Below are 17985 nucleotides of genomic sequence, written 5' to 3'. Positions count from 1 at the left end.
GAAGGGGAAGGGGGGTGGGCGAAGTATAAAACACAAGGACACCGAGGACTTCCAGGAAAGAAGTTGGTATTTCAAAAAAGTGGATTTGGGGTGAAATTAGCGGGGGTAGAAAAGATCAAGGTTTTGGATGGGGGAAGATAAGAGATGGTGGTGAACAGCTGTTTTAAAGACCTGGAGGGAGGAGTGGGATTGAAGAGAGTGAGGGAGTTTGTTCCAGAGGCGGGAGAAAAGAGGAATGAAGGAGTGAAGGTGAGCAGAGAGTCTTGATTTTGGCAGTTTAACCATAAGAGGGTTGCAGGAAGATCTTGTGCGACCTGTAGGCATATTTGGGGGACAGAGCCCAGAGAGAGCTGGGGGAGCAAGGCCGGAGAGGAGTCGGTAGAAGACGGAAAGACCACCAACCTGCCTGCGGTGAGTAAGTGAAAGGCCCTCGGAGATGGCTTCATCGCGGGAGATTCCAATGATTCTGAACGCTTTGGTTTCAACAGCGTGAAGACGAGCTAGGTGTGAGGCAGGAGCACCAGCCCAGAGGGGAGAGCAGTACTCCATTGAGCTGTGGATGAAAGCCTTGTATGTGGTGAGGAGCTTAGGTGTGCCAAGGAAGGACTTTGCACAACGGAGGATGCCCACTGCCCAGTCGGCGACTGGCTTTGGAGGCCAGCTTGGAAATGTGCTTTTCCCAGGAAAGATCATGGCAGAAAGTGAGACCCAAAAGCTTGAGTGACAGAACTTCTTGGAGAGGATTATTCAGAAAGTGGATGGGAGGGTTGTCCAGTCGGTCTTTTCGGAGAGACATCGTAAGAGTGTGAGATTTGTCAGGATTGAAAGACATGTTCCACTTGTTTGCCCAGTCTGTGATTTTGTCCAGGTCTGCAGAGAGTGAGGAGGCTGCGGACTGCCGATCTGAGGGATGAGGAATGGAGCGGCAGAGAGTGGAGTCATCAGCAAAGAGATAGAGAGGATTTTCAACGGAGTCAGAGAGATCATTGATGAAGACCAGAAAAAGCACAGGGCCCAGAACACTGCCTTGGGGAACTCCAGCCTGAACAGGAAGAGATGAGAGAAACCCATTCAGGGCCACACGTTGACTGCGACTAGAGAGGAAGTCCGCCAGCCATGCGTGGAGATTTCCATGGATACCAAAGGAGGAGAGTTTGGTGAGCAGAGCGGGATGCCAGACCGTATCGAAGGCACGTGATATGTCAAGGGAGACAGCTCTAATTTCCTGTTTGGCATTGAGGACCTCCATCCATTGTTGAGACAGCAGAAGCAGCATGTCCAGAGTAGAGTGACCTGGTCTGAAACCAAATTGATGATCACAGATCAAGCCATTGGAGAAGAGGAAAGATTTCATATCTGAAGCAATGATGGATTCCATGACTTTGCTGATAATTGGGAGAAGGCTGATTGGTCTGTAGTTGCAAGGATCTGTTTTTGCACATTTTTGTGTAAAGCGGTGATGTTGGCTGATTTCCAAGCAGATGGCAGATGACCTTGAGCAAAAGAGAGGGTGAAGAGAACAGAGAGAGGGAGTGAAAGAGCAGAAGAACAGGATTTTAGGACCCGTGGGCCGATGCCGTCAGGTCCAGTTGCAGAATCAGAGTCGAGGGTTGACAGAAACTTTTCCACCTTGTCAGGAGGAAAGGACACAGAGTCCAGGAGCAGCTGGGTACGACTGGGTACGGTGGGTACAGAGAAGATTGGGTTTGGGACACAAGATTTAGAGGCAAACACAGAGTTGAGGCATTCAGTTTTTTCACGTGCGGAGTCAGCTGTGCAGCCGTTTGAGGTAAGGGAGGGGATGGAGGGGGAACAAACACCAGAAACAGATTTGACCAGACGCCACCAGGATTTGGAAGAGGGAGACAGATAAGAGAGTTTGGTCTTGAGAACGGAGAAATATTGTTTCCTGGCTCTCCTGAGGGTGGACACACACTTGTTTCGGGCTTTGTGAAAGGAAATGAGATTTCCTTCCGTTGGATTTGCTTTCCAGGAGACGAAGGCAAGTTGTTTCTGGGCAACAGCCTCACAACAAGATTCCGTGTACCATGGACGGGAGGAAGGGTATGCCAACTGAAAAAATCTACGATAAAAGGACGAGGTAGGTGTGTGTGTGGCATGTTTTTTTGTGAAGTTATACTGGAGCTTTCTGATGTGGAATGTGATACACCAAAATAATCGTCATGATCTCCTGAATTGATTAGGCTGATAAACTACAAATAATCAGGAATAATTCCCATATTTTAAACGCATGCCATGTTAAGGTGTATGGAGCAGCTCAATAGGTCCTTCCACAGCATGGCATTATAATTACAAAATAAATAACAAAAACAATGACAACATTGTAACAAAGCATAATATTATTAGTATTAATTAATGTAACAACAATAATAATAATAATTATAGTGGTATCATTTGGCAATAATAATAACAAACATATAATCCCTGCCTTGGCCCAAGCACATCTGAGCTTGGTGAAAGGCAAGCTAATGCCCAAGCAGTGCAGATGTTAAAGATCCATGTGTAAATTCTGTGTGGCAACCATAATCTCCTGTTTCTCATGGTCGAGATTTGAAAGATAATTTTCAACGGTTATGTCCATTATACGAGGTTTACGCTACAGGTGACGAATTCCACTATCTTCTTGTCCATCCAGCGTTCAATAAAGCTCATAAGAAGTGTATGAAATGTCATTATTGGGAAAATCCCTCAGTGGATAAAATGAATGAGCCTATTAAATGTAGGTAATGTTGTCCAGCTTGTTAATGCGGAAAAGTTTATTGGTAGCACATTATCCAGGTTCTAATAACTTTTTTTATTTCTTTGCTGTCATGGAGGAATTTTCTGTATCCAGACGTCACTCATTTTGTGGACGTTTGCATTCTTATATGAGGGTTGCCCAAAAGGTTTTGCAACACTTTCTATCCTTCAGTCAAAATCAACATGAAATGTCTGCAACTTATTCTGTGGTTAATTTTGAATGTCCTGCTTACTACTGCAGCGCCGTGGAACAATATGTTATTTAGCGCATGCGCAGGGGGTCATCAAAACGGCGCTGTGTGGTGATGAGCGTTTTAAACAACGGCCTGTTATTGAATTTCTTGTGGCGGAGAAAGAATCAGTAACCAACATCAACAACATCAACAACAACAATCAGTAACCAACAACAAGTAATAATCACAGGCGGTTAAAAAATGTATACCGAGTCAATTTTTCCCCGCAGGAGCAGGGGTTTGCCTTTTTTGGGCACGGTGGTCCCCTTTTTGAAGCAATGTTTTATGGCCGGATGCCCTTCCTGCCGCCAACCCTGTTAGTCGCCTTTTGCGATGCACAGGGAATTACCAGTGAACTGGTACTCAATTTGCCGACCTCGGAAGGATGACAGGCTGAGTCAACCCCCCTGGCATTAATTCAGCGATCGACCGGGATTCGAACCCAGGATCCTAGGATCCCAAGCCGGCACCCTAACCACTAAGCAAACACCAGGCTCTAGTTATCCTATGAGTATGTTCAAATAATTCTTTAATAAATTACGAGCAATAAAAAAATTGTGTTGCAAAACTTTTTGGGCAACCCTCGTACTTTATTCGCTATCATGCCTTGAAAGGGTTTGGAAGAATCAATTTCAGAAAACTTTTCAATTTCAGAAACCCCACATATACCTTTGCACAGAAGCATCTGCCAACACTGCAACTTGATTTTCTGTGATCACACCACCAGAAACTTGCACAGAGGATAGATGTGGATGTCGCAGACCATGAATTGGTTGTTGTGGCTGCTGTTGCTGCTGCTGCATATGAGGCACAATCTGCTGAACTGGCTGCTGGCGCTGAAACTGCCCATGCATCTGTGGCATTTGTTGCTGCATGACCATTAGCTTATCCCCCGTCAGAGGCCCAGAGAAGCAAGACCGAATATTGTCAACTGGAATAGCACGCTGCTCCACAATACGTTGCAGGGCTCCGAAACAGGGTTGATGTTGTTCTGGCACCATGACTTCCTGCGTATCTTCATGTCTCCAACCTCGCTGCCAGTTTTCTGGTACCCCTGCTTTATGCAGAGTCTGGTACATACCACCATGATGGGGTGGCAGAGCATCTTGCAATATGCTTGCGATATGCTGTTGCTGCTGTTGCTGATGCTGCAGTACTGGATGCACATGGCGCATGATCCCTGTATGATCCCTTTGAGCTGGTGCATGGCTGAGCATAGATTGTGGGACCATTTGTGTGGGTGACCTCAAGTTATTTTGCGTAAACGCTTGTGCAAAGGAGTCGAGCACATGCAGAGGAGCCTGGGTAATAGATGGCGAGGAGGAATTTACAACAGAGCCATCAGAACTTTCATTTGACTCATTAATGAAATAATGGGGCAATGCAGCATACCCAGAACCTAAACCCTCATTCCAGTTCTGAAAGGCTACAGGATCATTGTAGGCTGGATTGGGCTTGTGCATGAGAGTAAAAGGAGTGGGTTCAAGTGAAGAACCAGAATACGGAGGGCTTGTTTTGATGGTTCGAGGCAACGGTGGCTGCAAGCCGTAGGGTTGCACCACCTTGCCTGTCTTTCTGGCTTGATCTGACATTTGGGATGGGGGTTAGGTTGGCCGGGATGCACAGTGCAATGGGTACAATGGAGCTGGCCTTTGCCCAGGGCTGAGACGTGAAGTAGAACAGAAACGGGAGAGCAATTCACACATTAAGCGATGGGTTTTCATGGTGTTTGGTTCTTTGGGGGCAGACAGTCTTCTTGATACTGTAGACAGGAAGACAAGAAGAAGATGAAACATATCTAAGTTTGTCATTTCACAAGCTGCTACATCAGTACCACCTTGTCCAGAGACATTACTCATGTGTGTTTTTGTACCGTTGCGTGCACAAACCTTTCGATATGACAGACAGGAACGCATCTGCACATGCCCATGTTCACGAGCACACCATCAAAACGAATGCAAATGGTTCTGGAGGACAAACAGGCAAGAATAAGTGGCATAGCAAATAATGATTAAAAATAAGTCCATATCAGAGCTATTTCATCATTGCAAGACTTTACTTACAAGATCTTTGTAAAGAGATTAGGGCTGGCAGGATAGCCTAGATGTACGCAAACTCACTTCTAAGCTGTCTAGCCTGGGTTTGATTCCCAATCCAGTTATAAACTGTCGTCCCGGTGTTTCACAAGCAGGATTATCCATCAGTGTGTGTGTGTGCTGTCCCTCGGATGGACGTTAAATGGGCGTCCGGTCTGCCAGCATTCATTGGTGGACATTAAAGATCCCACGGTGTCCTTCGCAAAGAGTAGGCAAACTATCGCCGGCACCATGGTCAAATTCAAAATTCCTGCCCTAACTAGTCAAACATCAGGCCTGGCCAGCTGGTTCGTGAAAACTCGGGGTCAATATTCCTCCAGTCGACCCCACAAGAAAAGGTGGGTTAATAATGGCCATTAAAAGAAGAAGAAGAAGAAGAAGAACAAGAGGAAGAGGAAGAGGAAGAAGAAGAAAAGTCCCCAAAAGAGATTCAGTGAGGCATGCCTGGAACATTCAATTGTTAAGTACCTTTCCTCTTTTACGAGCGCAGTCAAACATTATAACTACGTACAGAACTTGAGAAACTCTTCATCCCTCAATCGATTTTCCCCAAACAGGACTTGAGAATGCACTGGTTTCCCACAGTTATAAACAAGGTGAGGTTGACATTTTGGGCATTACCCTTCGTTGGAGCAAAAGAAGAAGCGTGGGTCAAGGGAGCAGAATAAAGCAAGGGGGTAAATGTGGTAAACAAACCTCAGAGGTCGAGGAGAGGGTCGAGAGACATCAAGGGTCAGGAGGCAAGAGGAGCAAAGGAGGGATGACGTCATTGAACGTCAGAGGTCGAACACAGTCGATGCATGGTGGGAGGTGAGGAGAGGAACATTAAGGGTCACAGGGAGTTTGCACCATGAAAGGAATCGGGGAGTTTCAGCATCACTGCCCCACCGTCGATGCATTCACTTCTACCCTTTGTCACCTCACTTTTCCACAACAGCCCTAGAATTTGAATTTAAAGAGCTAAAAGTAATAATTATGCACACAGCTAATAAAAACCAGTACGATTGCTAGATCTGATAATCTAAGTTTTCTCATTTACATATTTGTGTGAAATAAATGCACAGGTAAACAGAAAAATGCAACGTCGGTTACTTTCCCATGAATTTCTGCCAAGGCGGCCAGTCTTTCCTTTGTGCGTCGACGATGGCCCGTGAAACGTGTCGTCACTCATGTATTCGACGATTGACAATTAGTTAAGATACACATTACGATGCCACATAATTACAAGCTTCGGCCAATTGTGGACACGGGACGTGGCGGTTTCCGTAGAAACAGGGTCTGGCAAACTTGCTGAACTTGCATTTACTGGGTCATGCATTTCCTTTTCATAAAGATAAGGATGAAAGGCAAAAATGTTCATCAATCAATTCTCAGTTCAGGAAGTTGGCATATAGTTTCATTCTAAGAATGATAACTTTTGTGAAAGCAGGTAGAGCCAAAGCAATACTCGGAAGTTACAGAACACATGAGCAAAAGGTTCCCCAACTTACCATATAAAGTTGTATATTTATACACGTACACGAACATACAGACACATTTATTGAGGAAATAAAATAAGTAAATAAATGCTGGTGTTAGTTGGATTATCGATTCTCACTGGTGTTAGCGTACCAATGTTAGCATACCAGGTAAATAAATGCTGGTGTTAGTTGGATTATCGATTCTCACTTGTGTTAGCGTACTAATGTTAGCATACCAGGTAAATAAATGCTGGTGTTAGTTGGATTATCGATTCTCACTGGTGTTAGCGTACTAATGTTAGCATACCAGGTAAATAAATGCTGGTGTTAGTTGGATTATCGATTCTCACTTGTGTTAGCGTACTAATGTTAGCATACCAGGTAAATAAATGCTGGTGTTAGTTGGATTATCGATTCTCACTGGTGTTAGCGTACTAATGTTAGCATACCAGGTAAATAAATGCTGGTGTTAGTTGGATTATCGATTCTCACTTGTGTTAGCGTACTAATGTTAGCATACCAGGTAAATAAATGCTGGTGTTAGTTGGATTATCGATTCTCACTGGTGTTAGCGTACTAATGTTAGCATAGCAGGTAAATAAATGCTGGTGTTAGTTGGATTATCGATTCTTACTGGTGTTAGCATACCAATGTTAGCATACCAGGTAAATAAATGCTGGTGTTAGTTGGATTATCAATTCTCACTGGTGTTAGCATACTAATGTTAGCATACCAGGTAAATAAATGCTGGTGTTAGTTGGATTATCGATTCTCACTGGTGTTAACGTACCAATGTTAGCATACCAGGTAAATAAATGCTGGTGTTAGTTGGATTATCGATTCTCACTGGTGTTAACGTACCAATGTTAGCATACCAGGTAAATAAGTGCTGGTGTTAGTTGGATTATCGATTCTTACTGGTGTTAGCGTACCAATGTTAGCATACCAGGTAAATAAATGCTGGTGTTAGTTGGATTATCGATTCTCACTGGTGTTAACGTACCAATGTTAGCATACCAGGTAAATAAGTGCTGGTGTTAGTTGGATTATCGATTCTTACTGGTGTTAGCGTACCAATGTTAGCATACCAGGTAAATAAATGCTGGTGTTAGTTGGATTATCGATTCTCACTGGTGTTAACGTACCAATGTTAGCATACCAGGTAAATAAGTGCTGGTGTTAGCGTACCAATTTTCTGAACGCTCCGCGTAACCTGCAACAACTCAAAAAGCGTAAAGTGGAGTCAAAAGCCTGCTACAGACAATATGAAATAATCGGAAAGTGTAAGAAGAAGAAGAAGAGGAAGCAGAAGACGAAGAGGAAGAAGTGGTAAGTCAAACCGACCTGAGAATTGGCAAACTTCCTTTGTGCCGAAAGGAGGAACACAGCAGGGTATAAATGCCAAAATTCCAACAGATCCAACCACTTTCTACAATGTCAACATCTAATATCAACTCATCAAATTACCCAGCAACTTGCAAGTCGTGTTTCCCTTCATGGCAGAAAGGACAAGTTCCAAGGTTAAACTTGAAATGATCAAAATACACATTCACAACAGGTGATTATAAGCAACCTGAGTTTGAAGCAACATGCTGCTGTTATTGCTGCGGTGTGGTCGACATTGCTCGTGATATTTTAGTCGTCGTCAATTAATTCCAGAAACTGTCGGACGATGAAAACACAAACGCGGTCGTAATCCTTCGGGTCACGAGTAATCCACAAAATTGTTGACCTCGTTGACCATCTCTGGGTTGAGAACCTCGACAACAACTTTTGCCCAGCAACTGTGGCTATAAAATCAATCACTTCAACGATGCCTTCCTCATGCACCCTTCTTCGTAGGCCTTAGTCATTTCCAATCTTCAATTGCCGCTTTCTTGTACTTCCGGGCGGCCTTGCCTCCTCAGATGAGGCGCTTTCACGGGAATGGACATTTGCAACAAGCTCAAACTTAACTGCGCACAGTTAAACGGACACAATGGCAGGCAGCAAGCCAGGGAGGGGCCAAAAAGAACTCGCTAAGACATTTCAGGGCTGTGGTCGAGTTCTGGAATGCTGCATAGCACAAAATGCCTGCTGCACCAGCATGCTACGGATTTAATAAATTGCATCCCCGTTTCAGTTCCGTCAGAACGACAAACAGAGGGCCCTAAGAGGGGTGGGTGAAGAGGGAGAGGGAGAGGGAGAGGGAGGGACCCCAGAAATGTTGGAAAAGGCAAGTACAATCTACACTGGGAAATGCAACAATGACGTCTGATAAGATAGAAGGCAGTGCAACATCGAGAGAGGAGCAACAAGCAGCCATTGATTTGCACTGTGGCATTGTGTTCCAGCTGTTGTGCCATCACTGACAAGAAAGTTGTGAGACTCGATTCAAAGACTCAGCAGAGGAGTCGGATTTGAGTGGAATGGAAATGGGAATGGGGAGGCAAGGGTGAGATCGAGTGCATTGGAACGTGACATTTGTGCCTTTTCATGCGGATATACAAATGAGTGTTACCCTCAGGTAAACACGGAATCGTATGACTCATGGCCATACAAAAGCCCTTAGAACACGCCTCAAAAAGGACCAAAATAGCAGAAGAATATGCAAACAGATTCTTCAAACAGAAGAAGAGTGAAGTTGTTTTTCACACTTCCTCACAAAAGAGGTGCAATAAAGTCATGATGGGCCTGAGATAAAGCAGAAAAGACTAGAACGGCATTCGGTAGCGTGCATACCTCCGCCAGGCTGAACAGTTTATGTTTTGTATCCCAATGATAGGCCGGATCTGGATTCAGACCTGAACCAAAATCTAATCAGCTTGTTCTTGTCACCTTACCAACTCGTCCCCCAAGTTTTGTCATAACTTGTCCATAAGTTTTTAAAATATCATGTTATATATCACTTTTCACCCGATCTCTCAATGGTGACGAATCACTTAAAAATTAAATAATTCTCGTATGAATGAATGAATGAATGAATGAATGAATGATAGTTTTGAGGCCATTTTTCCCCGCCAGAGCGGGGGTTAGCCTTGCGGGCCCCATGACAATCATGGTTCCCTGTTTGAGGCAATGTTTTTATGGCCGGATGCCCTTCCTGACGCCAACCCTTGGTCGCCTCTTACGATGCGCAGGGATACGGTGTACCTATTCTAAACCGGGGTACACACCGGGACACCGGTCTCGTATCCGAATCCATATTCAGATCTTCACCAAAACTGAAACGATTCTTCCTCGTCACACACCCAACCTGTCCACCAAGTTTCGCCCAAATCCGTCCTTACCTTTTTGAGATATCGTGCTATGTATCGGTTTTAGCCCGATCACTCAATGTTAATGGAGAGGAATCCCTTTAAAAAAAATTCTCTGATCCGGGTCCAGATTCTAATCTTCACCAAAATTGAATCAATTCTTCCTCGTCACATACGCAACATGTCCACGAAGTTTCGGCCAAATCCGTCCAAAACTTTTTTTTAGATATCCAGCTATTTATCGTTTTTGGCCCTATCTTCCAATGGTGAAAAATCACTTTTAAAATTCTACTAGCCGGATCCGGACCCGGATCTACACCAAAATCTAATCATTTAGTCCTCGTCACACACACTACCTCTCTGCCAAATTTCGTCCGAATCCATCCACAACTTTTTTTTAGATTTTTTAAATTTATTATTTGCACAAACAGACAGACAAACAGGGGTGAAAAATAACCACCTTCCACCTTTGGTGGCAGAGGTAAAAAGAAAGGAGATAAAAAACAAAGGGCATAGATATGTCTCACCAGAAAGTTAACTATAGAGTTCACACAACACCTTACCCCATGGAGTCTTGACAAACAAGGACATGGGCAGGGTCTTCGAACAGCAAATTTGATGTGTCGGGATCACATAAATTCCGTAATATTTTGTCCGCTAAAGTACTGCTAAACGAAAATATTTTGAAAGTGCCAATAGTGATTTGTGTTCTACAGTGGTCAAGTATATAATTCAATTGAAATAAAATAAAGATTTTAAAGGTTGTAGAAAAAAAAATAATCAGAAGTTTACCGCAGTTTACGCCGCAGCTTTTACACCACCTTATCTAACGCATTACATTAGTTCTTCGTGCCCGTTTGTGTCCTTTATGACATCCTTAAAAACAGTAAATTTCCTGTTTGGAATGGTTTTCAATTTTGTTTGACTGCTGGACAGGCAGAGTAAAAAAAATATCTCTCTCCTCCGCACATGTGCGATTGGGACGAATTCAGAGCAACGTACGACTAAACTACAGGTGTGTTTTCCGATTCGTGTTCAAAATATAACATTCAATAAAAATTAAGTTGTTCGTCGATCATAAACTGATGTTTGTAGACAGAAAGACACAGGCAAAAAGATAGACAGCCAGACACAGAAAGACAGACGTGAACCAATTGCTTAACCCCACTTTTTGCTTTGAGTACGTGGAGTAACAACCACAACCTCTGGTGAGCAGTGTTCAAAACAGCATTTTTAATGCGGAAAGGGAGAGGGGGGATGAGGATGAGAAGAGGATGGGGGTTGGGGGAGGGGAGAGAAAATTGGAGGGGAAAAATGGTTTCGGTCCTTTAAACACAAGGACAGATCCAAAATATAATTGTTATGCCCAATCTTCTTTGTCAGTAGAAAAGAGGAGACAAATTTAGGTATAACAAAGGAGAATCAAAATTTGGAAAAAAGGAGGCATCTTCATCATTTTACGGCCACTTCCATGCTTTCATGTGTAAGCCGCAAGTGAAATTACATTCCCATTACATTTGTGGAAAAGAAAGGAAAGGTTATGAAAGGGACAGGCCATGTGAAATACACCATATTCAAATTATTTTACGTTTTAGGATGTTACTTTGACACCTTTCATGGGGGTATACTCCAACATTTTAGCGCCATTCCGAGTTTTGGAAATTGTGCCTCGAGACAAAGGGCTACCCCCTCCCCAGCCCCCCCCCCCAGCCTCCCCCAACCCCAACAACAAAAACGCTCATTATTTGAGGCATTTTGCAGCAGCTGTAGACTAAAAACTATTTGAGATATCCTCACAAAGATTGGTGTGCTGCGAGAAAACCTATCTGCTCTTTCTGTTGCCACTACCTTTCTAGAGAGACCACTCTATGTATTACCTACTCACCGAGTGAAAGACCCTCATCTTATTACTGTCCAAACTCTCCTCCTCGTTACTCTCAGGCTATGGCCCCTGGTCCTATCACTGTCTGTTCTGAAAAAGTCTTCTGCACTGCTTTTGTCCATACCTTTCGTTAACTAAAACACCTCAATCAAATCCCCTGGTAACCACCTCCTTTCTAATGTATAAGGTCCTGTTTCCTTCAGCTGCTCCTCATATAGCTTCATGTAGATGATTCCAGAATCAATCAAGTAGCCCAACACATTACCCTCTCTATGGCACCTATGTCCGTCCTGAGTTGTGGTGACCAAAAGTACACACAATATTCAAGATGAGGCCTCAATAGGTTCCTATACAGTGTTAAAACTAATTCTCTTGATATATAAATCATCCCCCTACAAATACAACCTAAACCCAACCAAAAACCAACCAAAAAGGTGGTCAATTGTTCCATAACACCCTCTTACATCCCTTTTTCTCTGCCTCGAACCCTCCTTGCCGTGTTAGATGACGGTGCATCATTTCTGTGACGATTCCCGTCAGCTGTTTGTATGTGGTTGGTAGGCATGTTGGGTATTTGTGGGGAAGTTGGGTTTCCTGTAGTTATTTGTGTGTGTGTGTGTGTGTGTGTGTGTGTGTGTGTGTGTATATGTATGCATGCAATTCTACTTTAATGTATAGATATTAATTCTCAGATGTACTGTAATCTACATATCCAGGCATGGATCTGCATTGTTAAATGCTCTGTCTTGTTTTGTTCTCCCATGGTTGCATACTCTACATGTTGCCAAATAATTTAAAATGCCTTGTTATTCCCATTCTTGTGATACTCTAATCTATCATGCCCCACTTTCATTCAGCCAATATGGATGACACAAATCAATGTTTTAATGACTCGATCAAAAACTTCTCTGCGGCTTTTTGTTCCAATGCGATCTTCTTTCCTATTCCCAAGTCTCCATATGCCACTGTTTGCATTGAATTTCTAAGATTATTTGTACAACTTGCACGCCATTGTTTCACTCGTTTGGATAATGAAGTGAGTTGTCAAATAGTATGGAGTGGATTCTAAAAATAAGAAGAGTTAATGCAAATGGTTTGCAGGGAAAAGAAAGTGAAGCACGTTAATGAACCATTTCATTCAGTGTTTTACAACTCTGCAGTTTCAGTTCCACACTTGTGTTATAATCACAAGATGCAGATTGTCAAACCGGTCATATAAGTGTTGGTATGCATGAGCCGGTGATGCTCCTCCTCAATGAATGAATCGATCAACGTTTGATCGTGCTATTCAGTCAAAAGTCAAAATGTTGGAGCTGTCTCTCGCTCTTTGCAATCGCATGCTAGTCCGTATCCAGGTATCAATCATCAAGATCAGTTCAGTTACAGTAGACTTTTTCCCCCATTTCACCTCGTTATTCAGGATACGCTCACTATACAGACATCTTAACCAACGAACTCCAAACCACAAGCCCAGAAAAGATATCCAGCATTCAAACCGGAAACCTTTATTTACGATACATCAATGACAACCATCAAAGTTGCGCCACCAAGATCTGTAACAGTTGCGCAACAAAAAACTCCTGAGCTCATAAGCCACCTTTCCCAATCACAGGTATAATAGGGCTAGAAGCTATTGCTTCACTCAAAAACCCACGTGCAAATCAGTCACGGCAAGGAACCGTGCATGCACCCTGACTGCCACACACACAAACAAGCAATGAATCCCAGCATTACAACACCAACGATACACACATTACTGCTCACGAGACATGTGAACAATGTCCACTGGCCAGGTGGGTTTAACCATGCTGGCATAAGAGGTTATTGAAGGGTAGAGTTTAATCGGCATCACAAAGCCAACCCACACCTCACCACCCAAAAAAATTAAAATCTGTTGTCCTGCCAACGGTGCAGATAGACCATACAATATTGCACAGTCGGAACACTTTGTTAATTCGAAACCTGCCGTCAGAATAATCTGTCTACTAATAGGGACACCACCAGACGTTGCAGCGTGATGGTTCGAGCGTCCGCTCTGTCTGGAGGTCGGTGGTTCAAAAACCCATCCGAGTCATATCGAACTCCGAAGATATTAAAACGGTACGTGCTGCTTCCTTGCTTGACCCTCAACATTTAAAGGGATAGAGCACGGACAAAATGCAGGGAAGGCAATGGCGAACCACCCAGTGCAACTCTTGCCAAGAAATTGCTTTGGCAACACCAACACCCTATGAAGGGTATAGGACATCAAAATCATCAAAATAGGGACACCATAGCTCAAAGAAGACTGACAAACCACCACAAAGGTATCTGCGAACGGCACAAGTAACAAATGGCAATCTATAAAACACAACCTTACACTGCAACAGTAATGTTTCATCGCGTTTCAGAGACTGAGGATGATGCACCCAACATTCACATATAATGATCAGTGAAGTAGAGTGCAATCGAGTGAAGATCGCAAACAGTTTAACAAAAAAAAAAACACGATTGCTGTTAAATATGGAGAGAAAGGGCCTTGGGTGATTCATGCCGATCTGAAAACGTTGCCAAAGTTTCCTGTATGAAGCACCTGATCAATATCCCAATACAGTACACTGTCGTACAAACTCGAGACACCAACAATGTTTTTGCACACCTGGTGTGGCATGCCATTTCCGTGAGCCACATTGACTCGACATGACATGTACGAGCTAGTTTGACCGCACAGCAAGCTGGCTTCTTGGTTACCAGTCAGCCGATACATATACACGTCCTGCCAGTCATAACGTGATCATCTAAAGAAATAGCTCATGACAGGTGTTCCATCTCGGTGAAACGGTGTTTTTCAGTGCCTCGCTTTAACAGATCAAACAAATTAATTCCCACGCACCAAATGGAGGTCTTTTATGCAGTCCAAGGTGATACGACCACAGAACGTGAGACAGAATATCAGCGTCTATGACAAGACTCGGTATTGATATTTTAAGTGTCGACTCAAGATAAAATCCTTATCTAATCAAAGGATTTTTTTATTCATCTTGTGAGAACATTTGTTAACCTTGAGTGAGTCGAAAAGACACTGAGATACCTCTTGGAACCTTTTTCCAGGTGTGGCCAAGAGGCAATTAAAATACCGGTATGACAGCAAGCAAATGGCACCAGTAACAAAGCAGGATGTGTTCTGGTCTGAGCACTTGGAGCCTCCCAGCATATATGCACACACGCCACCACTGCCCCGCACGCACACCACCCTACGCCTGCACGGCGGCCCCGCATTCACGCCGACCTATGCCTGCAAAGCCCTGAACGAACACCGACCTACACATGCACGGCCCTACACGCACACACAGACCTATGCATGCACGGCCCCGCCCACACACCGATCTACACCTGCAAGGCCCTGCACACACACACCGACCAACACATGCACGGCCCTGCACGCACACACCGACCGACCGACTGACTGATGCATGCACGGCCTGCAGCTCCGCTGATCACCATTTCAAACACCAAACACCCGATGTCACTCTCAACTTGTCCACAAAATGGACCATTGAGGTATTTTATATCTTCCGCACAGTTCACACAATTTCAAACATTCTCAATCCTGAGCGTCCCATATTGAAAAATATCACCCCAGCGAGTGGAGCTCCACCTCCATGGTATACACCAGGAACTACAGCTCATCAACTTTGCGATTTGATGTGGAACCACCTCACCTCCTCCACCACCGCCCATGTCCAATTCCTACCTTCTTGAACCCACCCCCTTCATGAACCCAACCCACCTCCAAAACCTCATCCCCATCCTTCAACAATCCATCATACCCAAACCCTCCCCATTCAACATTCTGATCCACCCCCAACTTCCCACAAATTTATACCTTGGTTACCCACCCCCTTCCCTTTATTAACCCAACTACCCTCTCCTCCAACATGCTGATCCACCCCCAACTTCCCACCAATTCCTACTTTGGCTACCCACCCACTTCCCTTTATGAACCCAACTACCCCCTCCTCCAACATTCTGATCCACCCCCAACTTCCCTCCAATTTCTACTTTGGTTACCCACCCACTTCCCTTTATTAACCCAACTACCCCCTCCTCCAACATTCTGATCCACCCCCAACTTCCCTCCAATTTCTACTTTGGTTACCCACCCACTTCCCTTTATTAACCCAACTACCCCCTCCTCCAACATTCTGATCCACCCCCAACTTCCCTCCAATTTCTACTTTGGCTACCCACCCCCTTCCCTTTATTAACCCAACTACCCTCTCCTCCAACATGCTGATCCACCCCCAACTTCCCTCCAATTTCTACTTTGGTTACCCACCCACTTCCCTTTATGAACCCAACTACCCCCTCCTCCAACATTCTGATCCACCCCCAACTTCCCACCAATTTCTACTTTGGCTACCCACCCCCTTCCCTTTATTAACCCAACTACCCCTCCTCCAACATGCTGATCCACCCCCAACTTCCCTCCAATTTCTACTTTGGCTACCCACCCACTTCCCTTTATGAACCCAACTACCCCCTCCTCCAACATTCTGATCCACCCCCAACTTCCCACCAATTTCTACTTTGGTTACCCACCCACTTCCCTTTATGAACCCAACTACCCCCTCCTCCAACATTCTGATCCACCCCCAACTTCCCTCCAATTTCTACCTTGCCTACCCACCCCCTTCCCTTTATTAACCCAACTACCCCTTCTCCAACATTCTGATCCACCCCCAACTTCCCACCAATTTCTACCTTGTTTACCCACCCCCTTCCCTTTATTAACCCAACTACCCCCTCCTCCAACATTCTGATCCACCCCCAACTTCACACCAATTTCTAAGTTGGCTACCCCCTCCCCCCCCCCCCACCCCCTTTCCCTTTATTAACCAAATTACCCCCTCCTCCAACATTCTGACCCACCCCCAACTTCCCACCAATTTCTACCTTGGCTACCCACCCCCTTCCCCTTATTAACCCACTACCCCCTCCTCCAACATTCTGATCCACCCCCAACTTCCCACCAATTTCTAACTTGGCTACCCCCTCCCCCACCCCCTTCCCTTTATTAACCCAACTACCCCCTCCTCCAACATTCTGATCCACCCCCAACTTCCCACCAATTTCTAACTTGGCTACCCCCTCCCCCACCCCCTTCCCTTTATTAACCCAACTACCCCCCTCCTCCAACATTCTGATCCACCCTCAACTTCTACCTTGGATACTTACCCTCCCCATTCAACAATCTGATCCACCACCAATTTCTACCTTGACTACCCACCCCCTTCCCTTTATAAACCCACCAACCCCCTCCTCCAACATTCTGATCCTCCCTCAACTTCCCACTAATTTCTACCTTGGATACACACCCCTTCCCCTTTATGAACACACCTACTCCTTCCTCCAACAATATGCCCCACCCAGCCCCTCCTCCAACAATCCGACCCATCCCCAACTTCCCACCAATCCCACCAATTACATCACCACATTCTCCTCCTCACCCCAAGCACTACAAAAGCACCACTAAACCACCCCCAAAAGATAATTCACCAGCAGTAACACAAGACCCATCCAAACAAGAGAACTTTAAACAATCTCCACTCACACACCCAATCCACACCTCCCCGCCCGTCCGTCCACAACTCATTCCCCCACAACTCACTCCTTCCCCCCCAACCCATAACGACGTCAACAAACGGACAAAAACCCCACCAACTTCCCACAAAGAACATGCATAGAAACTACCTTGTTGTAGCATCGGCCACAGCCGTAATACCCTTATAACCTTCGCTTCCTACACCAGCGTCCAAAACTCGGTCCCCCTCCCCCTCCCCCTCCAAACGTCCTACCCTCAACTATGTCTCTGCAACAAGCACAAGCGGCGGCTCCATGTTTGCGAAGAGTCGACTTCACCACTCCGAGCCGTCTACGTAGATCCCAGGGGTTTGTGCAAAGCCCACGGAGCCTCACCTCGTGTGTAGCAAAGTTTGGCGGAGAAAGATGGCCCGGGCTCATCCACGGTGAACAAGGGGCCGAGGCTTCTGCAGAACGGCCGACTCCGCACGCATGCAACGCAACAACACGGAACGTATGACGTCAGCTCGGAGCGTATGCCGTCATCACCCTCGGCTGACGCCATCTCCGAACCGGGGACCACAGTCTGCAAATGCGGCGTGACGGCCTCTAGCGCAAGTGGGCTCCTAATCTCATTTGTTTCAACCTTAATCCTCATTTCACAAATTTACCCCTGTACGTCACCCTGTCGAGCTTCATGAAGAGCTTAATCCGATACACCGGGCACTTAAGCTCCGTATTAAAGGTTGGAAAAGT

The 17985-nt window shown here is 45.1% G+C and overlaps 1 protein-coding gene across 7 annotated transcripts in view; it reads right to left on the bottom strand.

The window, feature by feature from the left end:
• LOC137438278 (transcriptional-regulating factor 1) overlaps window positions 1–17760 on the bottom strand; it is a 127997-nt gene extending 110237 nt beyond the window's left edge. For 3 of the 7 annotated variants that reach the window (XM_078767019.1, XM_068133423.2, XM_068133430.2), the window contains exon 1: window positions 3663–4736. In XM_078767019.1, coding sequence (XP_078623145.1) covers window positions 3663–4585 — 923 coding nt within the window. In that variant the 5' untranslated portion in view covers window positions 4586–4736. Of the gene's footprint in view, window positions 1–3662; window positions 4756–4882; window positions 4961–8122; window positions 8181–17625 lie in introns of those variants that run through there. The other 4 variants (XM_068133417.2, XM_078767044.1, XM_078767031.1 and 1 more) reach the window with 3 other exon arrangements.
• Between the last annotated feature and the right edge of the window lie 225 nt (window positions 17761–17985).

The sequence above is a fragment of the Myxine glutinosa genome, chromosome 1 (assembly GCF_964187855.1).
Source record: "Myxine glutinosa chromosome 1, kmMyxGlut1.1, whole genome shotgun sequence".
NCBI lineage: Eukaryota > Metazoa > Chordata > Myxini > Myxiniformes > Myxinidae > Myxine > Myxine glutinosa.
Note: the sequence above shows the minus strand (reverse complement) of the source record. Positions and strands in the feature narration are given on the sequence as shown.